General features: G+C 39.1%; 3 protein-coding genes across 3 annotated transcripts in view; 2 read left to right on the top strand and 1 right to left on the bottom strand.

The window, feature by feature from the left end:
• Window positions 1–22,566, bottom strand: part of LOC124223730 (hemolymph lipopolysaccharide-binding protein-like) — a 187,612-nt gene that overhangs the window by 36,216 nt on the left and 128,830 nt on the right. The window contains exon 4 of the transcript XR_011177560.1: window positions 3,166–3,251. The gene's annotated coding sequence lies outside the window, so the exon portion shown is untranslated. The remainder of the gene's footprint in view (window positions 1–3,165; window positions 3,252–22,566) is intronic.
• On the top strand, window positions 6,554–9,281 carry LOC124223374 (UDP-glycosyltransferase UGT5-like). Its single transcript, XM_046635243.2, has 5 exons — window positions 6,554–7,195; window positions 7,510–7,880; window positions 7,980–8,202; window positions 8,583–8,802; window positions 8,892–9,281. The coding sequence occupies exons 1-5, from the start codon at window positions 6,721–6,723 to the stop codon at window positions 9,190–9,192; spliced, it is 1,590 nt and encodes a 529-aa protein (XP_046491199.1). The 5' UTR covers window positions 6,554–6,720; the 3' UTR covers window positions 9,193–9,281.
• LOC124223376 (uncharacterized) lies at window positions 10,741–22,066 on the top strand. The gene is made up of 14 exons (XM_046635248.2): window positions 10,741–11,460; window positions 11,965–12,335; window positions 12,431–12,653; window positions 13,234–13,453; window positions 13,536–13,829; window positions 15,881–16,109; window positions 16,700–16,922; window positions 17,349–17,568; window positions 17,702–17,771; window positions 18,621–19,167; window positions 19,386–19,756; window positions 20,818–21,040; window positions 21,405–21,624; window positions 21,713–22,066. The coding sequence occupies exons 1-14, from the start codon at window positions 10,992–10,994 to the stop codon at window positions 22,014–22,016; spliced, it is 3,984 nt and encodes a 1,327-aa protein (XP_046491204.2). The 5' UTR covers window positions 10,741–10,991; the 3' UTR covers window positions 22,017–22,066.

Raw genomic sequence — 22,566 nt, 5'->3', positions numbered from 1 at the left:
TAAAAAGCAATCAACGATATGAAAAAATTTTCTGGCTCACTGAAACCAATTTCGGCTTGTTGCAGATTCATTGGTAAAACAATTAATCAAAGTCTATCACGATTGATCGATTATTGAAACAAGAATAAAAAATCACCTGGACCAGTTGATGGATTAGTAGAAAAAATTAGTAGCGAATCAAAATCTTGATTAATGAAGTTGACGGAAAAAAACATTTAATCCAAATCCACGGTGAATCGTTTGATCACAAAACTGTGTAGTTCGTTTCTGTGAAATTACAAATTCGAAATGTAGCATTAGCTGCGTGATGACGAGTTTGATAATAAAAAGAAAAAAACTCCAGGTAAAGTTACGATCAAATCACAGATTTTAACTGAAGTAAGTTTTTGTCACTCTGTTTTAGTTCCGCGACGTGAATTCGGCTTTTCCAAACGGGGCGGAGTTGAAGTTTCGATTGTTAAAAGTTTCGAAAGCGCCTAATTACGATTTATTTTCTGGTGAAACTTAAAGAAATCTAACTTTGAAGAAACAACAAAGTTTCGAGTGATCGGAAAGCTGACGGCTCAAAGTTCCGAAATGATGAATTTTTAAAATTCAAGTTAGGATAGAGCAAAGTTCCGAAAAATGAAGGTTTGATAGAGTAAAATTTCAAAAATCAATATCTACTCGCACAGCGTAGTTTACTCAACGAGCGGGTGCAAAAAATGAGAAAAACCGAAAATGAGAATGGTTCCAGGATTCCGAATGTGAAAATATCGAAAATCCAAAACTAAGAAAGTTCAAAGTGGAGAAATATCACCAAGCCAGAAATTCACAGGACTGAAAATCTTGGATCATGCGGAATTTCGATGTTTCAGATTTTGAAATTTTCTCATTCCCGCACATTCGGAACTTTAACTTATCGGAGCTACGCCCTTTAAAAATTTTGTCCTTTCGGAACTTTGAACCTCTAGAGTTTCGGACCAGCATTCGAACCTCTGATGTTACCTCAAGGTTTGAATATTTTACCTCAAGTTTCGCTTTCGGAAGTTTTCAAAATCGGAATTTCAACCACGCCCCTTCCAAACTATGCAGCACGGTCGTAAAACGATGAAAGTATACACATCGCGACGGCAAGGTTTTCGCGCATAAATACGAGGTCTTGATAAATTACCAAGGGCGACATTTATGTATTAGGAAACCGAGCGGGTTCCGCCCGTGCAATCCGTGGCAAATGCATCGCATATACATATACCTTACAAAATAAAACGCGAAACACGCGAGCGAGTCGAGGGTGAAGTTTCATGACAAAACCCAACCCTTGTTGTTGTTGTTTTGCGTGATTTGTCAAAAACCTTGCCGCCTGACGGGAGATCTTTGAGGCTTTAAACACTCGTCAAACTTCTCTCGGCGACGATTCGTTCTACCGTGGAACACGAGTTATGGACGCCATTTTGCGAAAACCAACGCTCTGCGATTCGAGTTAATTTACATCACGCTCTGATAATTTCAGTTTTGCGTACATAGGAAAATTACGCCCCTGCAGCCTCGAGTAATTAACCGTATGCGACGCGAAAGGTTTTTCTTAATTTTTTTTTTTTTTCTCCACACTGCCGATTTCAACATTTTCATCCCTCGCTTTCGGCTTATTTTGGAGTTCGCTGTAGGCTCTTATCGTCAGGGCAACGTCTCAAGTCAGGAGGAGGGTCCACGACTACACCAGCAAAACTTTTGGCGACCCTGGAACTTCGGAAAGTGATGAAAATCCATGTCACCCGTATTCGGGGACCAGCTTCAAGCCTCGACGAGTTTCCCTCCTCCATTCTCAGCCGGCTGTATTAGCGCCTGAGTAACCTATGGCGCATTCCTTGCCAAGTATACCAACGATCAACGCTTCTTCAAGATTTTTGTATCCAGACATTATAGTCATTTGTTTGTAAACAGTGTTTGAGCTTAAAAATGTACGCATACGAGTATTTCGAAATTAACGTTGTTGAAGTAAAATCAAGTTTCTCCAAAATTCGATTAATTTTATTTCACCTGAAATATAGGAATTTCAACCTTCGAAAACCTTCTACAGGTACGTCAATTCTCATGCAAATTACATGTATTTTTCGCCTTCTCTTATCATCGTTTTGGATTTACCGTATACCGAATTTTAAACTATCGTATAAAACTTGAAACCGACCGCTTCGAAACACAGCATACGATTATTGATCTGGAAAAATGCGGTTTGAAAATATTTAAAAACGTCGATCAAAAATTACTTCGATTTTACAACATAAGCGAACGTTTCATTTTTTTCTCTGCAGATAACTGTCGAATAGCTGGAATTTAATTACGTAATTCTGTGAGAAATAAACTCAATTTTATAATTGGGTAAATGACACGGAAAATTTGTAAGAAAAAGATAGATCAAAAACGAAATGATTTTCAGTATCAAAAATTGGACAATTTGGCATGGAATGCCCTGTATAGCCGAGGAGAATAAATGTCAGAAGACCCAGCTTGATTACTCTTCCGTCCTGTTTTCTCGAACTACGCAAATTCTCGGTACATGAAACCTCGCAATACAACGTCGCCAAGAAATTCGGCTTTGCGATTTTGCGGAATTCGCAAAGATCCTCATAAATTCTCTAAACTTGGGTACGCAGCAATTTACGCACTCTGAAGCAGCGGGATGAAAAACGGGGGAAAAAAAAAGAAACAAGGCGTTACGAAGATACGACGTACGTGAAGAAATTAAATTCAGAGAAGCAAACCTGTGCTAAAATTTTTTTCGCGCGAAAATGAATATCTGATATTAATCTTAAGTCGCGTTCTTATATTAGCACACAAGGTTAAGGCACCGGCGTCGTTTTACTTTTTCCGCGGATGGGATAAAACGCTTTTTCATCTATCGAACGGATGCCGGTTAGACGCTAGGTAACCCCGAGGGAAAGAAGTTGGATGTATTTGGGTTTAGATCCGAAAATGCGAGTACGAGATAGAAGGCGATGCTGGGAATCAAGGGTGAAAAGGGAGGAGACGAGGGGAAAAAAAAAAAAAAAAAATTCAAGGAAAGAAAAAGAAAAAACGAAGGACGGAGAAGAAAGGTAGAGGAGAGACGGCATAGTGCGTTGGTACCTGTACGAAATTGAAACGAACTTATTCGGAACGCGTAATCCTTGATCAAATCTTACAAACCTCATCTTCGACCTCGGAAAATCCTCAGGATTTTTTCCCACGGGCCTGGTTTTGGATGGTCTGTAAATTCCGTGTCGGGGTAGAATCTAGAAAAAACAAAAAACAACATAAAAAAGGTTAAACAAATTTGCCTCGGGTCTGAAATGAACTGTTGAAACAATTGAAGGGAGAAGGCAAAATGTCGAAAAAATCAAAATTTGCAAATGGTATTCGATTGGGTACCGTTCGAAAAAATGGTTGACGATGATTCAACGCTCTTCATTTTCTCCGCCGCAGAGCAGCGTGCAGAGAAAGATTTCCCTGTTTTATAATACGATCGATATTATACGGTAAAAGCAAAATAAGATGAATAAAAATACAGTTGAATAAAAAGAAAAAAAAGGTAAATTACAAGTCGCGCATACAAGGTCCTTCATTAACTCGACAGCATCTGACGGGGGTAAAAAGTTTAGCGAGAAACCAGAAACCTGCAGGGTTTAACCGGACAAATTGCCGGTGTAGCAATTCGTCAACGTGTTTCTTTTTTCCCGGGGCTCCTCGGCTTACTTATGCAAACTTTGCCCCCGGTAGACAAAGTGAATTATAAACACACCGCAAGGTGGATACATATTCTATCTATATACTCTGAATACCTCGAGTTCTCCATACTTCTCATTCTTTAAGGTAGTTGGTTAGCGACGGTAGCGCCATCAGACGGGTAATCGTGAGAACTACATTTCACGTATAATCGGAAAATAAATTTGGCAACGTCGCGTGATTTTCTTTTTTTTTTTGCCGTCTGGTCGAACCTTCGACGTTTACCTCGCTGTAATCCATATTTTTGTAAATCAAAGTGTCAGATCAGTTACCATTTAAGGGGAAATTCGCAATGAAAAGAAAAAAAAAACAAATAAATAAAGTGTTTTAACGATATCATATCTAAACAGCAGAAAAGTAATAATTTGAGTACAGTGCGTAATTTGCATACTTGCGACGTTGCCAAATGTAGAATCGGATTTCTCTTTTTTTATATTACGTTTTTAATTATTAAATGACTGAGAAAATTCGCAAAAATTTGTTGCATTGTTCATAAATATCCATTTTACCTTATTCAATATTTCTTACCATCCTATAAACATTTTATTATAAGACAGCGAACTCGAAACAATCAGTTTTTATATCACACTTCCTATCTACACAATATAAAACAGCTCAGCTTTGAAATAAAAAAAAAAAAAACTCGGTAACTAAACGGTAAATCATTTGAAATTACTAAAAGAATTGTACAATTAACACTCACGTGAATGAAAAATTTCCGAAATTATTACCCAACTACATTAACTCACGTGATTTCAGTATAATTGAACACCAGCTAAGTTCTTGGGCTATTTCTGGTCATTTCTACAATTGCTAATGTTCCGGTGTATCAAATCAATGTCAATCAAATAATCGACGAACGGTGTTTCCGCAAACGAGACGTTCGTTTTTCCATGGAATGAATTTCACGAGCAAACACTTTTTTTTCTCTCGCTGCAATTGGAGTCAATCGAAAAGCTTCACTTGGGTAGTTTTCTGAGCAGAAATTCAAATCATCTCTTTGTTCTCCACTTGAAGAATGAGTACCGAGAGATGAATGTAGGATTTTTTCATCCGTGTTGGTGGCTAAGGTACTGGAAAACTATGGAATGGACAAGGCCGAAAAATTCTTCATTTAGTGTGAAAGACCGTGAGATTTTAGACCGTTCGTAACCAGTTGTAAAAAATAATAATGAGCGAATGAGGAAGTTTTTATAGCACATAATACGATTCCAATTATAGATGCGACAAGAAATCGCGATGGCCTTGTACACTTCTTTGCTATAATATTGCTCTTCGCAATATTTTAAGTAATATTTTTCATCCACACGCTCATCGATTCACAGTGAAGACCCAGGATAGAAAATGAAAGAACGATTCATTTTTCGGCAATCTATTACCGCGGGTGGGATAAAAAAATGCGAAAGCTCGAAAAGTCGACGGGACGAAATCCCGAAAGTCAAACTACCGACAGTTAAAAACGTAGAAAGACTATAAATACGAAAAGACGACTTGTAGAAAAATAAAAATTTCGAACGTAAAAATGTATAAATAAATTTGGACCATAATTTTTTTCGAGAATGGCCAAGATTACGAAGGGCTAAATATTGAATAACGAAAATACCGAAGAATGCCTTTGTCGAAAATCTACGAATCCGAGTTTATCAATAACGACTGACCAAAGAGTCGAAAGGTCGGAACTTTGATTGTCGATAGCTAATTTTTTGGGTTTTGCGGCTATTCGAAGCGTCAGCCGGTCTCAATTTTTGATTCCGGAACTTTCATATTTCTCTTTATCCACATTCTGGGCCTTGGTCATTCGGAATGCCGTCTGTTCTGAAAATACTTTTTCGGATAAGAGAGCGTTTGGTTAAATGAACTTTTGGGAAAACAGTTACTTGGGTACGCTGATCGTTCGTTGTTTTGAAATTCGTATCACGAAAATTTTGTCTTTGTCGACCAGTTCACTTTTTGATCTTTCGGGATTTTGAGCCCCACCTTATTATCGCAAAATTCCGTCGATTTGTGAGCGTCGAATATTTTTCCGACGTGGCGAAGGATCCTCAAGTACTGGAGTCTGAAGACTCCGTTCATTATGTAACTGAAATCATCTCAGTGTGGAGCCATCAAACTAGACTGGTTCGAAATACAACGTTGTTCAATATTTAGCATCAACTGATTCGTTTGATTCTGGTACCGTCACGCGTGTGTATCATGCGCGCCTTTCAATACCCTTGACATATTATGTAAGAGATTGAAGAAATAAAACCGACGGTAAAAAACGCAATGCTTCAAGTCATGGATGTGGTAACTGATAGCCACAAATCACGTCAAAGCACTGGCACGGAATGGAGAACAATTTTATTTCACTCACTGTCGAATTTAGAACGATACACGTGATAGGAAAAAAAAATGAAACTGTGTTGTGGCACGGGATTTTCCCTATTTTTTTTCCACAACCACCTGGACGGTGTTGACATTGAAATTATAATTCAACTATTGATATTAGACGCATTATCGATGATGTAAGTCATAATGCTAATAGGAATCCGTGGTCAGGGTAAGGCTATGGAATAGAAAAGGAAAAAAACTTAGATTGGTAATCGTATAGTTATACTCTAACAATCTGACAGTGAATGCCAATGAATTATTCTATTCATTACTGAGGAATACCAGTTTTTTTCGGGATACGCTATCTGACGCGTAGATCATACGTGCCCAGCAGCAATTGGTATAAAAAATTGTGTGGGAAATTAGATTTGCCTCTTTGTCCGTACGACTGTGTCGTGTTTAGCAAAGTATAAGAAACGCTCGTTCCACTCGCATACAGTCACACGGAAATATCTTAAATATATGCCGTCTTGCAGGCTCAGGAATAGCGGATTCAAGTGACAGGATGCCGTATCCCCGGTAGCATGTAGTACATTAATAGTGAGCTTCGTTCTTCGGAACTCAGTCTGTGGTGCGAGGTGCTGGTGACGTCTCGGAAGTACGAACACTATGACGAAACATTTGATATCAGTCGCGTCGGTGCTGGTCGTGGCTGTTTTACATCATGTATGGGCGTCAAGGATCCTGGCTATATGTCCATCGAGTTCGATCAGCCATCAAATCGTGTTTCGTGGGCTGACAATGGCTCTGAGGGAGCGAGGCCACGAGCTTGTCGTCGTAACGACGGACCCAGTCGACGATCCGGCCTTGAAAAACTACACCGAGATAAGCATCAACTTTCTATACAAGGACTTTATTCAACATGTGGATTGGGTTACTAACCGGGAACACGAAACCTGGTTCGACGTAGTTACCAATTGGGCTCCCGCGTTCAAGTCGCAGGCTGATCGCATCCTCAACCTACCAGAACTCAGGAACCTCTACGCACCGGATAGTGGGGAAAAGTTTGACCTACTAATTATCGAGGCGCTTTATTGGCCTGTATTTTTACCACTCGGTAAACGATTTGACGTTCCAGTTATAGGCAAGTTATTTTTTATTCCGAACAGAAATTATTCAAGCACTTCGCAATTGATGATTTGATAGAGGGATTAACTTGAGAGAGGTGACAATTTCAGGCTGAAAATGTTTTGCAATAAAAAATGTTAGCATAGCACGAAATGCTCCCTATGGTGAACCTCATAAAGCAGTTGAACCTTATGCACGATATCTCTGGTTGTACAATATCTTGTAACTGATGTTACTGATGTACCTGCAACGTTTCAACAATATTTGTCTATCATGTATTATTACGGTAATTAAATTGCATTTTAAGACAGTCTTTAACATGTTGTTAAGGTCTAACGTCTCTGGGGTTGACTACCAATATTCATTACGCAATTGGTAATCCAGTACTGTCCTCTCATCCGTCACACTGGGACGCTGGGAAGGCTGTGCTGGGAGAGTTGACGCTGTGGCAAAGACTAAAGAATTTCGTGAGGATATGGAGATATCTGTACTGTTACCAAAGCGATATCATTTCGACGCAACAGGAGGTAGCATGGAAATATTTTGGAAATGATGTACCTGATCTCCGAGATCTTGAAAAAAACATCAGCTTGATTTTCGTTAATCAGCAAGCGCCCATTTCATACCTCAGACCTAATACTCCCAGGATTATCGAAATTGGTGGATTCCACGTCTCGAAGCAGGTGAAACCTCTCTCGAAGGTATGAATAACAAGACATTCACAGTTTTAGCAAACTTTAGTAGGTGCTTGATGCATAGAAAGAAAATGTACTACAATCTTGATTTATTTTTTGACGTAGGATCTTCAGAGGACCTTAGACAAAGCCACGCAAGGCTTCATATACATGAGCCTTGGATCAAATGTCAAAAGTTCCATGTTGAGTAATGAAATACGAGATGAATTCATCGCAACATTTTCAAAATTGCCCTACACCGTTATCTGGAAATACGAGGATGAGTTTCTTCCCGGCCTGCCAGAGAACTTGATAATCATGAAGTGGACCCCGCAGCAGTCTATTTTAGGTGACGACGACAAGGTTTTGCTCAATATTCGATTTCATTGAAAACATTTCTTACATTTTTTCAACGTTTGAATGTATCGTATATCGCCACTATTCCTGATTCAACCCCACTTCGACTATAATCCCTCATTTGAATTGCAATTTTTATTTTTTTTTTGTTAGCATAATGATTAAACGATCTTACAATCAACTTCCTACGTAATGACACCGTTTTTTTTTATGCTTGTGAGACGGAACTCAAATGAGTCCCAGTGAACTCCATTTTCATTACGAAGCGCAATCCCATTGCATTAAAAAAAAACGTGTCACTGTAATTATCATACTATACGATCCATACCATCGTAAAAATTAGTTCAACACCTGGCTACATTTCCTGTTTAGCGCATCCGAATATAAAAGCTTTCATATACCAAGGAGGTCTACAAAGTACAGAGGAAGCGATTTCTCACATCGTTCCCGTTATCGGGTTACCAGTATTTGCTGACCAGGACATGATGGTGGAGAAAATGGTTTCTTTAGGAGTTGGGAAAAAGTTGGAAATCCTTACTCTGAACAGGGCAGATTTACTCGAAGCGATAAACTCAGTTGTACAGGACAGCAGGTATGTATGACACATTCTCGGATAGAAATTACAAATTCGTCAAGTTACCAAATAGTTGCATCAATTCTGATAACGCTCATCATTTTCAGCTACAAGCAACGTATGCTGAATTTGCGTGACTTGCTGAAAGATAAGCCGTACGATTCGTTGGAGAACGCGGTTTGGTGGACGGAACACGTGATACGTCACAAGGGTGCCCCTCATCTGCACTCTACGACAGCCGACGATCCCTGGTATCAGCGGCAAGACATGGACTTGATTTTCATTATTTCAACTGTGATTTTGATAGCTTTCAGTATAACATTAGTTGTATTACATAAGTTGATGGTTCGCAGTATTCGTGTGCTTAAACATCGGTTGCGCGACAGCAAAAAGCACAAAGCATATTGACTCGTTCCATGTAAATGTCACAACAGATGTATTTCAACGGTGATAATGTGTATGCGTAATGGATGATTGAATATAATTGATCCATCATTTTTGCAAATTTTTTATGACCTTTGATAGCTGAACTGTGCTACTCTATGCAACATACTTGAAGAATTTAATTTGCCTGACAAATAATCATATTTCACACAAAAATGCGTGTATGTGAACTTGGCTCAGCAATTTGAAAAATCAAAGCTTTTGAAAGTTTTGCGAGACGTGCGTGCGTTTGTGCGTTAAATCTCGATTTCACAACTTGAACGGTTTTTCTGGAATTGATTACAATTTTTCAGAATTACAAATTGTATTTAACCCTCATGTTACCAAAATAATCTCACAATCTGACTCTGCGTACCAACGAAGCGTGGAATTGATAATGTAGAGTACCGAGGAACCATAGTTCCACAGCATTCGATGTCTCACGCGTGAATCACACCCGTGCCTATCAGCAATGAGTCTAAAGAAATGTAACAAGAGGCGATTTCTTACGTTGTTCCTTTGATCAGCTTAGCGGTTTTTTCATAATCAGGATACAATAATCGATAAAATGGTGTCCTTAGGCGTTGGAAAAAGTTGAAAGTTCTCACTTTTAACAACGACGATTTACTTTACGCGTTATACTCCGTTGCCATGATGGCAGGTATTGTATGACATACATTTTAGGCTATTGAAAATTGGTCATTTATGAGGTAACCAAATAATCGTGTGTATATTGATTACACCATATTTTCAACTATGAACAATGAATGATGAAGTTACGGGATTTGCTAAGAGACAAGCGGTACGATTTGTTGGAGAACGCGGTTTCGTCGACGGAACACGTGATACCGCCGATGATCCTTGGTATCAGCGACAAGACATGGACTTGATTTTCTCCATTTCTGCTGAATTTTTTACGACTTTGTATATAATACTAGCTGTATTATATAACTTTTTAGTCCCCAATATGCGATTACTCAAGTGTTCACAGGTGTTGGTCAGCAGAAAGTAAAAAGCGTATTGATTTACACAGCGGAGATGTAACAACAAGGAATTCGTTGGGAGTAATATTTTGTGGCAGTATTACTTAACGCATCAATGTCCCTGAATGTCAGTGATCAGTAGGATGCGATTTCGATTTTATTACCAAATAACGACAGCAGCCTAAGCAGTAAGCGATGAACAGCATCATTTTGTTATCTTGAACAAATCATGTTTCTCACGAAATCACTAATCATGTTTCTCGACCGACCTTTCCAAAAATGTTTCACAATTTTTCTAAAGCAAGATTTTTCTGTTCATTTTTGTAGTACCGGAATTTACGTGAGAACTTGTGTGGATATACATACTTGTCGAAAGCATGAAACAACATTTACGCATCACAGAGTAATGCATGTTTTTTCAGTTGTTTGGACTCGGATGAAGTTTATGTTCCGCGAATAACCCGTATTACGTATTGTGCCAAAAATTTCCTTCGACTCCATCGTCTTCACTGTTGGACTGCACGCTTGCTACTTGCACAGCTGGCGAAGAATATTTGGATGGCAAAGGTGACGTCTTGATATGCTCGGCCACAAAAGTGTCGTATATAAAGCGCGACGGTTAGTATTCCACATATAAACTGCGGTGTACGAGAGGATACCGTTTTTTTCAATCAGCCTGTCGTTCTGATGCACCTTGTAACCGGGACTAGGAACTTCCGAAGCAATAGCTGCAATAACGGGCTTCGTGATTCGAATCGAACTAGTACATTGCCGGGCCGATAATATTGCGAGTGGACTGAGATGTCGCGGCATTTTATAACGGCTACTCTGATTGCGATCGTGGGTGTTTTACATCCGGGATGCGCCGCAAGGATACTCGGCATATTTCCGTTTCCTTCGTTCAGTCATCAAATTGTATTTCGAGGATTGACGCTGGCGTTGAGGGAGCGAGGTCACGAGCTCGTTGTAGTCACTCCTAACCCGATCAACGACCCAACCCTGAAGAACTACACGGAGATAGATGTGAGCTTCATGTACGAACACTGGAGATTGGATTGGATATCTGTTGCAAAAAAGTACACGTACTATGACTTTATCATGCAATCAACACCGACATTTTCGACGATAACTGAAGGCATCCTCAGCCATCCAAAATTGCAGAAATTGTACGAACCGGAAAGTCGAGAAACGTTTGATTTGTTACTATTTGAAGCACTTCGTTGGCCTGCTGTTCTGCTTTTCGCTAAGCGATACGAAATTCCAGCCATAGGTAAATGATATTCGTATTATCATACAAACAAATTTTGTCGGCATTCATACTTTTACAGATTCTCGATGATTGTTTATGAATGATAATATCTCAACCATATATCGTTCAATTATTGCCACTGCATTGTATTCCATCGTGATGATTTTTGTACAATTTTAAAAAATACAATCGAATTCTCCGCATTTTAACTGTAAAATTGAGTGATTGGTACGTCAACCCGGCGCTCTGAAAACACTATACATGTTCTCATACTATGATAAAGCTACAGTTGACCCGACGAGAATGGTTTATCTTATTATGAAATGCATACAAGTTCCGTAGTTAATAGAATTCATGCTAATCTCGAGTTATATTATCAAGTTATTATTGGCATCATAATTGAACCGTAAGGTAATGAACCATAAGACAATTTTTTCCTGCGAGTGTACTTTCTACAATACAAGAATAATTGTCCACGGGCTCTAATAATTTCAATTGACAAACTGTATCTTACCATTCATGAAGGAATTACGTCACTGAGTCCGACTACCCAAGTGCACTATCAGTTTGGCAATCCTATAATGCCTTCTCAGCCGCCATATTGGAATAGCAGAGGAATAGGCTTCGAAAAGTTGACATTTTGGCAAAGACTATGCAACTTCGTACAGACGTGGAGATTTCTGTTTTACTACAGAACAACGTACATGCAGACGCAGCAGGAAATTGCGAGAAAATATTTTGGAAACGATATTCCGGATCTTCGTGACTTGGAAAAAAATGTCAGTTTGGTTTTCGCCAACCAGCAGGCACCGATTACATTCGTACGTCCGAGTGTTCCTAAGATAATCGATATTGGTGGATTCCACATTTCGGATCGGCTCGAGCCTCTATCAAAGGTATTGTGGCCGAAATATTTCCGTCGTTGGGCATTTTTCGTTGATTGGTATTTGGCGAAGCATAGTCACGCAATCTTGGCTCATTTTGTACGCAGGACCTTCGGATGATTTTGGACGAAGCAACCCAAGGCTTCGTATACATGAGCCTTGGAACAAACACCAAAAGTGCTTCGTTAAGTAACGAAATGCGGGGCGAATTTATTGCTGCGTTTTCGGAAATGCCCTACACCGTTATTTGGAAATATGAAGACGACCTTCTTCCGGGTCAGCCGGACAACGTCCATACCATGAAATGGATTCCACAACAGTCAGTCCTGGGTACTTGTGCATTATTTAACATTTCTTTCTTAGGATACCAGTGTCAGTTAACTTTGAAAAATATTCCGAGGAACAAAAAATGATCGAATTCTCCGATTATTCCTCGAACAAACTGAATCTCACGTCCCACGTAACAGGACACACATACCAGTGGTTTGTTTGAGTTGTTGTGGTTGTGGTTTGAGAAATTCATTTCTGGTCAGTCACTAATTGTAAAATGCATGCATGAATTATCATCATTCTCCAAAATTCGTAACTGATTGTTAGTCAGAATAATACAGCTTGATCGTTAGTTGGATTTTGTATAATGTCGGGCTGTATAAAGCGAAGAAGAAAAAAGACATTCAACCGGACAGGTTTAGCTTTCATCGAGTTATTACGACGAGACGAAATATACTTTTTGTCACTAATCGGAACTGACTCACAGTGATCCCCTTAATCTTCATTGCTTTCTGTAAATGCAGTGCACGAGAGAAGACAAAGGGTGCAAGTGCTACTGGAATTCCTCATTTCAATGAGACGACGCAACTTCACGATATCTAAAACATTCGTTTAATATCCGAACACGATGTCTTTTCAGCGCATCCCAATATCAAAGTTTTCATATACCAAGGAGGACTTCAGAGCACAGAGGAGGCGATTTCTCACGCTGTTCCTGTGATCGGATTACCAGTTCTCGGTGATCAAACATCAAATATCGACAAGATTGTCTCTCTTGGAGTTGGTAAGAAGCTGGACATCTCCAGTGTCGACAGATTCGACCTGGTGGAAGCGATACAATCCATCGTGCGCGATGACAGGTGCGTGAAACAAAACACACTTTGCATCCAAAATCGAAATTCGCAATCGAACTGTGACTTTAATTATACCGATTCTTTTCAGCTACAAACGAGGCATGTTGAAATTGCGGGACTTGGTCAGAGACAAGCCGTACGATTCGTTGGAAAACGCGGTTTGGTGGACGGAATACGTGATACGTCACAAAGGTGCTCCTCATCTTCATTCGACGACAGCCGACGATCCCTGGTATCAACGACAAGACATCGACTTAATTTTCATCATTTATACCGCGATTTTGACAGCTTGTACTATAGCACTACGAGTCTTATACAAGCTGTTAGCTTACAGCATTTATTTTCTCAAACATCAGCACTTGATTAGGAAAAAGGAAAAAGTGTATTAAGTCGTTACGAATTATATGTGAATTATACGTAAGTGATTTAGTGATTTTCGCAATTAAATTACATGTGTCTTTTTTATACCTGATTTCCTGCATTCATTTTTTCGCTAATAACATATGAAAGTATAAATTGTATAGTGGGTGCAATAGATTAAATAGCGAAATTCTTGTTCCGAATCCGTAACCCTATCACGAATTTTGTTCTCCAATTATTTGAACAACGGTTGTCAAATTTAATCGTAAAACTATGTTTTATACTTTGAGAAAGTATACCTTTCATGGGTCTAACTGTTGAAATGCAATACCCATTTGACAATCATACAATGTTTTCCTAACCGTCACATTGGGACATGGAAATAAGAGAACTCGGAGAATTTTCACTGTGGCAAAGTTCGAACGAGGTTATACAGTTTTGGCACTATCTGTACTTGTATTGATCGAATCACATGCTAAAGCAACAGGAACTTGCGAGAAAACATTTTGGAGATGACATTGCCGACCTTTGTGAGCTTGAGAAAAACGTCAAGTTTTTAAAAACGTTTAGTTTTTTATCAACCAACAAGCACGGATTGCATTCGCAAGGCCAAATGTTCCTAAGATGATAGAAATCGACGGATTTCATATTTCAAAGCAGATTGAGCCACTTTCGAAGTTGCGGTATTCGAAAACTTCAAATCGGTACGGTAATTTTCCTACATCATTATTAACCCCAGAACGATAACGGGGTTTGAAAAAAAAAACGCCCCACACGAATTGAAATTTCTCACCGCAAGAGAACAGCTTACGTTTTCGAAACGAAACACATCAATTCTTCACTACCTTTTTGGACCTGACGTAAAAAGTTTCTCGGGCCACGTGATTTTTCATTAAAAAACAAAGAAAATGAGACCCCATGGGACCCTTAACGATATGATGTACCCGAGAGATGAAATTTAAAAAATGGAGCCGTTTTTTCACCCCCCGTTCTTGGGAATGGGTGAGGAAATAAAAAAAAACCAACAAAAATAGCTTTACCGTTTTAGGGTTAAACGAGACAGAATTAAATATCAAATTTCTCTTTTTTTCTCGGGTGTAGGAACTTCAGAGGATTTTGGACAAAGCAACGCAAGGCTTCATATACGTGAGGGTTGGAAAACAAATGGATTACTAAGTAGGTATAATTCGTATAAAATTCTTTGAAAATCGTTGTGGATTTTTGCTACGGTATTATTCGTATTTCATATCCAAAATGTCAAAACGTGCGTAAAAAAATATCAGCATGAACACATCAAGGTCGTGAAACATTTATGCATCGCATGATTACGTCAGCGAATCATCCGAACAATATTTTACCAAGCTATACATACAGGCATGGTGTTATTTTGAGTCTTGAACTACCCTCTGGCTATTTGCACAGCTGGAGGACAGTATTTGGAGATTGGAAGTGTCGTTTGAGCACAAAACACAGTTGAAAACACAAAAACCGAAGTGTATGACGCGACGATACAGTGTTCGTCACACTGGCTGTTCTCCCGATGCATTTTGTAACCTGAACCCGATCAACGATCCGACCCTTGAGAGTTTCACGGAGATATATATAAACTATCTGTACGAGCTTCTGGAAGAAAATTAGATTTGTTATTACTTGAGATGACTCGTTGACCTGCTTTACTGCCTCTTGCCGAGCGATTTGGAATTCCAGCAATAGGTAAGGGATTCTCATAATGTATACAAGCAATGTTCCTCTAAATTCGCGTTTACGGATTCTTGACAATTGTTTTTACGGACGAACATAACTCTACTGCAACAGATCGAAGACAGAGCGTTTATATCCGAGTTATAACACTCGTTACGATGTCTGTACCTTGAACAATAAATCAAAGAACCATCGTTCGCATCATACGTGATAAAGTTACTTGTCAAAGGTCTAGCCTCTATGGCCTTGACTACCCAACAGCAATACGGAACTGGCAACCCCATAATTCATTCGCATCCATCGCATTGGGAAAGTGGAATAGATGCTCTTGACAACCCGACATTTTGGCAAATACTATGCAACTTGATAAAGACGTGGAGATATCTGTACTGGTATAAGACGACCTACATGCAAAAGCAACAGGAAATTGCGAGAAAATATTTTGGAAACGATATTCCGGATCTTGGAGAGTTGGAAAAAAAATGTTAGTTTGGTTTTCGTCAACCAGGGAGCATCGACTTTATGCGTCACACCAAATGTTCCCAAGATCGTTAACATTGGTGGGATTCACATCCCTGATCAAATCCCACCCCTACCGAAGGTATTGTTGTGTAAAGGTCACTTTATATAAAACGAAATTGAATTTGTACATGTGTATGTATGTTTACCTTTGTGTATAATGTGCGTGTGCGCCAAGTTATGTGTATTTGCGGATAACCCGAAAAAGAGAAAATTAGATTAGCAAACAGTATGAGCGTAAACGAAAGGTATGAAACGAAAAGGTTCAAAACGAAAGAGAAGTACGTACATAAACGCAAAAGAGTGAGGACGTCCGATAATACCCGAAATATAACAATTAATTGTAAGGCACGATTATCATTAAAATTTTTAATAGTATTATTATTGTTAGTGTGGTTAGTTTAATTGTTCATTTCAAAAACGTTCGATTGTTGTCTAATTGGATATGGTTATTTTCTTAACACATCTGTTATTAATATTGCCGGTACTTCGACGTCCTTTTTTGTTTGAATCGTCTCCTCTCCTCCCCACTGACTATTTTTATTTATTTACTTATTTTTATCGTGTTTAATAGTAGCGTCGACAAAATATTAGGATTACTTGGCACTCTTCGTAGATTACTATTTCGACGAAACGAAATTAATCCACACTCTAGAATTACTTGAATTGTAGGACCTTCGGGAAATCTTGGACAAAGCGACGCAAGGCTTCATATACATGAGCCTTGGAACGAACGTCAAGAGCGTCATGTTGAGTAACGAAACAAGGGAAGAATTTCTGGCAGCGTTTTCGAAACTGCCTTACATCGTGATTTGGAAATTCGAGAACGAGATTCTTTCGGGCCGGCCAGACAACGTGATAACAATGAAGTGGGCTCCGCAGCAGTCCATCTTAGGTGAGTATGATTGGATCTCATTGACAGTTTGTTTTATCGATGCCCATCAATTCTTCCATCGACACTTGATTTTTAATTCCGTCTCAACATTTCTGTGATTCGAAAAACTCTTCACTTGCACTACGGAAGACGTTTGAATATACCAAGAAACAGTAAAATGTAGAATACTCTGGAAGACAAATAACCCCATTGTTATGTATTTTTGAAACCACGGTAATTGCAGCATCCCTCGTATAATCGTTCGTTACAAGTAACCGATACTGGGCTTCTCAGTTCACTTCAGTTCTCCAGTTCCCAATTATAAATATCGATACTACGAATACCAGGCACAACTTTCAAACCTGTCATGAATTGAACCTGAAAAAAAGAAAGGGCAAGAATGACTTAAAAAAAGTCCATTCAATGCTTCGATGTATGTCCGTCTAGCGCATCCCAATATAAAAGCCTTCATATACCAAGTAGGACTTCAGAGTACTGAAGAGGCAATCTTTCTCACTGTTCCCTTAATTGGTCTACCAGTATTCTCCGATCAGCAAACAGATGTTCAAAAGATGGTGTCGCTTGGTGTGGGGAAGAAGTTGAACATTTTCAACATCAATAGATTCGATTTAGTGAAAGCGATACAGTCCGTCGCCGGTGACGGCAGGTAGTTGGAACAAAAGACATTTTATAGCGAAATCTAATATCCTTCATCTGACTACAACAGGAGCATGAACTTTAATAACACTGATTGTTTCCAGCTACAAGCAACGAATTTCAATTATTTTCATCATTTGCAGCTACAAGCAACGATTGCTGAAATTACGAGATTTGATGGAAGACAAGCCGTACGATTCGTTGGAGAACGCGGTTCGGTGACGAAACACGTGATACGTCATAAAGGCGCTCCCGCATCTCCATTCGACGACAGCCGACGATCCCTGGTATCAGTGACAAAACATGGACTTGATATTCTGCATTGCTACGGGGATTCTGGCAGTTTTCAGTACAACACTACTTGTGTCGTACAAATTATTGATTCATGGTCTTCACGTATTTAACCATCAGCTGTCAGCCAGGACAAAAACCAAAGCATCGTAATTCTCTTGGCACTATGTACTGCAGAATAGATAGATCATGAGATATGGTTTATTATTAATACAATCTCATAAGTATCATTATGAAATTAATTCCGAGCTGAATAGCCGTGAATTCCTCGGTAAGTATAAAAAAAAATCACTTCAGATTACGAATTATTCTTTATCGAAATACTAATAATTTTCACACATGGCCCCCCTTTCGTCTATTCACCATACGAATAATATGTTCATAATTTCTAATGAATCACCGTGTACTCGGATACATATTCTAACACTATCTGAAAGTCACAACCATTTTCTAATAATGCAATAAAATAATCTGAGAATTTGGCATTGATTCAATACGTGGACATGATGTTGAGCCTCTCAAGTTCACAACGGTACTGATAAATGTTCAAGGAGGACGGATCGTACACGATTCACGAAAAGGCACGCACCTATATCCTTATCGGAAGCATTAAGCAATATTGCGACATAAAAACGTAACGTCTCTCTCACTCAGATTGTTAACCTTCCAGCATTGGTACGCATGCATACGTCTCACTCAAATACCAAAACGTATCAGCATCGAGTTAACCATCGACCAGATAAGGTCGTTATGAGTAGGAAATGATACGAGTACTGGCAACAGTGTAACTCGCGAAAATCTTCAGTACTTAGAGTTACCGCGTTACTTCGAACGGTCAAAAATATGTCGCGACACTCAATGTTCGTTGCACTTATCCTGGCCACGAGTGTTTTACATCAGGGATTCACCTCGAGAATTCTCGGTGTATTTCCCCTACCTTCGATCAGTCATCAAGTCGTATATCGTGGACTGACGTTGGCGCTGAGAGAGCGAGGTCACGAACTTGTCATCGTTACCACGGACCCGGTCAACGATCCAACCCTGACCAACTACACGGAGATAGATGTTAGCATTCTTTATGGAGAATTCAATAAGAATTTGGACTGGGTTGCTCATCGAGAGACCAACACGTGGCTTGAGTCGATACAGACACTGGCGCCGAAGTTTATACAGGTTACCGAAACCGTGCTGGGCCATCCAGAATTGAAAAAGCTTTACTCTACAAACAGAGGGGAAAAGTTCGACTTGTTATTGATTGAGATGCTTGTTTGGCCAGCGTTGTTCGCTCTTGGTGAGCGACTCGATGTTCCAGTCATCGGTAAGCGTAATGATTTTCTTTGAGAAACTGGAAGCTTGAAATACGCTTTTCCTTTTACCGACTAGACGCGATTACTTACGGATGAATGCAAACGACAGATAAATTGCATGAACAGAATAGTTCTTACTGCAAAATTCAAGCTGCGAGGTGCGAAGTTTCTTTGCGAACGTTTTATCAAGCTTGAATTAGTTCAAAACTATTTTCTGCGTTCTGTGAAGGTATGTCGTCGTTGGGTCTTAATGTTCAAATGCATTATGGAATTGGAAATCCCATAATGCCTTCTCATCCTTCGCATTGGGATGCCAAAATACAAGTGATTGGAAAGCTGACATTCTGGCAGAGATTGCAGAACTTTGTGCAGTTGTGGACATATCTGTACTGGTACAGAACAGATTACCTCCAAGCGCAGCAGGCTACTGCACGGAAATACCTTGGAAAGGATATTTCCGATATTGGTGAATTGGAAAAGAACGTCAGTCTGGTTTTCGTCAATCAGCAATCGTCGATTTCATTCGTCAGGCCGAACATTCCTCGAGTCATAGACATCGGTGGATTCCACATGTCAAAAGAGACGAAGCCTCTGTCGGAGGTAGCGTTATTGAAACATTAGAGCCATCGAGTAATTTCAGTAGATGATTCAACAGGATTTCCTAAGTAAGAGCAATAGAAAATGGTCATTCGATTCTTTTATTGTGGTTAGACTAATGGATGGTATATACTGAAACAAAATGCATTCGAAAGCTATAAATTTCCGTTTTGAAGCTAGAAATTTTTTTCCCTTCATTATGTTAAAACTTAACTGCTCTACTTCGCCTCGCTTCAAATGAAGTTCTGTAGAAAACGATTGGCGAACGGTAACCACGTTTACAGGCGAACGAAATATCCGAAATACCAAAACTAAAACGCTGTAGTATCGTTAATATATTCTCTGTGCTTTCGTGGAACGGTTTTTTGATTCGACCTTTTGTTTTTGAGAAATTAAGAGGTAACACCACTGTAAAAACAAGAAAAACGCTTTTTTAATAATTTTTTTTTTTTAGATGGAAGAACAGGAAATAAGATTGTAATATTTAAGGAAGTTATTAGGAGTATATTTAGGTATAATACAAAAAATTATCAACAAAATACACAACAAAAAAAAAAAAAATTGTTCATTTCTTAGGTTTTCACAATGGTGTTGCTTTTTAATGAAAACGTTCACGAAAGTCTGACAAAAAAAACAAAAAAAAAAAAAAGAAACGCGATATCTGATGAAAAAAGTTGTTATTAGGCCTAATTTCAATTTATCACACATCCGTTCCATAGGAGCTTAGAGGATATATTGACGAATCTATAAACTCGTGGTTTTTGTAATTCGGATATTCTGTTCGCCTACAAACGTGGGTAGCGTTTTGCCAATCCTTTTCTGCAAATCTCTACTTAAACCGACATACAGTAGTGAATTTTTAAGATTGTTTGAAAAACTTTCTTGTACTCTAAAGCAAAAATCCGCAGCTGTCAAATGCGTTTTAGTTCAATCTGTTTCGCCATTAGTCTAGTCATAATAAAACATTAAATAAAATAATTATTTTCAACTACTCTTACTTGGGGAACCCCCTCAATCTATGAAACATATTCACTCGGTTATAATCTGTTACTTTTTGGGCATAGGACCTTCAAAAGATTTTGGACAAAGCAACGCAGGGCTTCATATACATGAGCCTTGGAACAAACGTGAAAAGCATCATGTTGAGTAACGAAACACGTGGAGAGTTTGTAGCCGCATTTTCACAACTGCCCTACATCGTTATTTGGAAATTTGAGGGTGATGTTCTTCCCGGACAGCCGGACAACGTGATAATCATGAAGTGGGCTCCACAGCAGTCTATTTTAGGTAATTGTAACTAGGTTTTAATCATTTTTTAAGCTGGTAAAAAATTGTTGGTTACCCACTTCACTTTGCTTTGAATCTTCGTTGACACTTCGATGCACAGTGTGTGATATTGCCTGTATCTTCTTTCCTAACCCTCGGGGCATACACTTATTTTTTCAATCACGAATCACACTGTGGCTCACGGTCACGGTTTACCATTTCGAAACTACTCATCGGATCAAGTTGAAAAAATTCTCCGATATTCTTCAAACATTGTAGAATCAGACCTCGTCCGATAGACCCTGTATGTGCTCCAAGTGTAGGAATCGAGTTTCAATGAATGATATCTGGATTATTTATTTATTTATTAACACTGTTTTATCAGCGCACCCGAATATAAAGGCTTTCGTATACCAAGGAGGACTTCAGAGTACAGAAGAAGCGATTTCTCACGCTGTTCCCGTGATTGGTTTACCAGTATTGGCCGATCAGGATACACTTGTAAATAAAATGGTGTCTCTTGGTGTTGGTCGAAATTTGAATATTTTGAGCGTTAATAGGGAGAATCTACTGGAAGCAATTCGCTCCGTTGTGCTAGATATCGGGTAGGCATATGTTTCATAGTCGTAAAAAATCGTTACGTAACTGCAGTGTGGCAGTGGGATGGATTTCAGTTACATTGATCTTTTTTAGCTACAAGCAACGGATGATAAACTTGCGGGATCTGATAAGAGACAAGCCGTACGATTCTTTGGAGAATGCGGTTTGGTGGACGGAACACGTGATACGTCACAAGGGCGCTCCGCATCTCCATTCGACGATAACCGACGATCCATGGTATCAGCGGCAAGACATGGACTTAATTTTCATTATTTCATCGGCGACTTTCATAGCTTTGATTATAACACTAGGTGTTTCATACAAGTTCTTGGTTTACAGTATTCATTTGCTCAATCACGATCGGCAGTTCATTAGCAAGCAGAAAAAAGTACGATAGATCAATCTGTGCATATTGTCACCTGTATGTTTTATGTAAATAAACAATGCTTCGGTGAATTTTTATTACGAAACTATGTAGGCGACCCTTTGCAATATGACACTGAAAATATCTGTTAGTACTCCGATAAAAATTCAGCGAAATTAAAGTGCATCGTGGAATTGTTGTTCAATCGAACTATAAGCAAATAATTTCGGCGTTGATGTGTGCTTCGTTCTAATGATACTTCGCCTCGAATCAAAACGAGACTGTGTTAGACAAGATTGATTTGATGCTGGTGTGCCTGACATAGCAAAGTATTCAATTCGGAAATGGTGTTGGGAGGAATTAGGACTTATTCAAGTTCATGATTTCTTGTGTTGGTATAACGCTGAGCACTCAGTGACATCTGGTAACCTGCCGTTTCAAATTTGGTATTTTCATCACGCAATGGAAACGTGACATTTTTCGATAGATAAGCGTCGAATTATCCAAATTTTCGACACCGATTATACAAAATGTATGATTTGCATTACTGGTATTGTATGAACTGTATACGTGTGCATATCAA

This window comes from Neodiprion pinetum, chromosome 7 (assembly GCF_021155775.2).
Source record: "Neodiprion pinetum isolate iyNeoPine1 chromosome 7, iyNeoPine1.2, whole genome shotgun sequence".
NCBI classification, from domain to species: domain Eukaryota; kingdom Metazoa; phylum Arthropoda; class Insecta; order Hymenoptera; family Diprionidae; genus Neodiprion; species Neodiprion pinetum.
This window is presented reverse-complemented; position numbering and strand designations above follow the sequence as displayed.

Excerpts from the sequence above, each read along its gene's own strand:
- LOC124223374 (XM_046635243.2), top strand. The coding sequence starts at position 6,721 with ATGACGAAACATTTGATATCAGTCGCGTCGGTGCTGGTCGTGGCTGTT. Across the intron at positions 8,203-8,582 it reads CCCGCAGCAGTCTATTTTAG|CGCATCCGAATATAAAAGCT; the intron begins GTGACGACGACA and ends TTTCCTGTTTAG. Across the intron at positions 8,803-8,891 it reads TCAGTTGTACAGGACAGCAG|CTACAAGCAACGTATGCTGA; the intron begins GTATGTATGACA and ends CATCATTTTCAG.
- LOC124223376 (XM_046635248.2), top strand. The coding sequence starts at position 10,992 with ATGTCGCGGCATTTTATAACGGCTACTCTGATTGCGATCGTGGGTGTT. Across the intron at positions 11,461-11,964 it reads ATACGAAATTCCAGCCATAG|GAATTACGTCACTGAGTCCG; the intron begins GTAAATGATATT and ends CCATTCATGAAG. Across the intron at positions 12,336-12,430 it reads GGCTCGAGCCTCTATCAAAG|GACCTTCGGATGATTTTGGA; the intron begins GTATTGTGGCCG and ends TTTTGTACGCAG.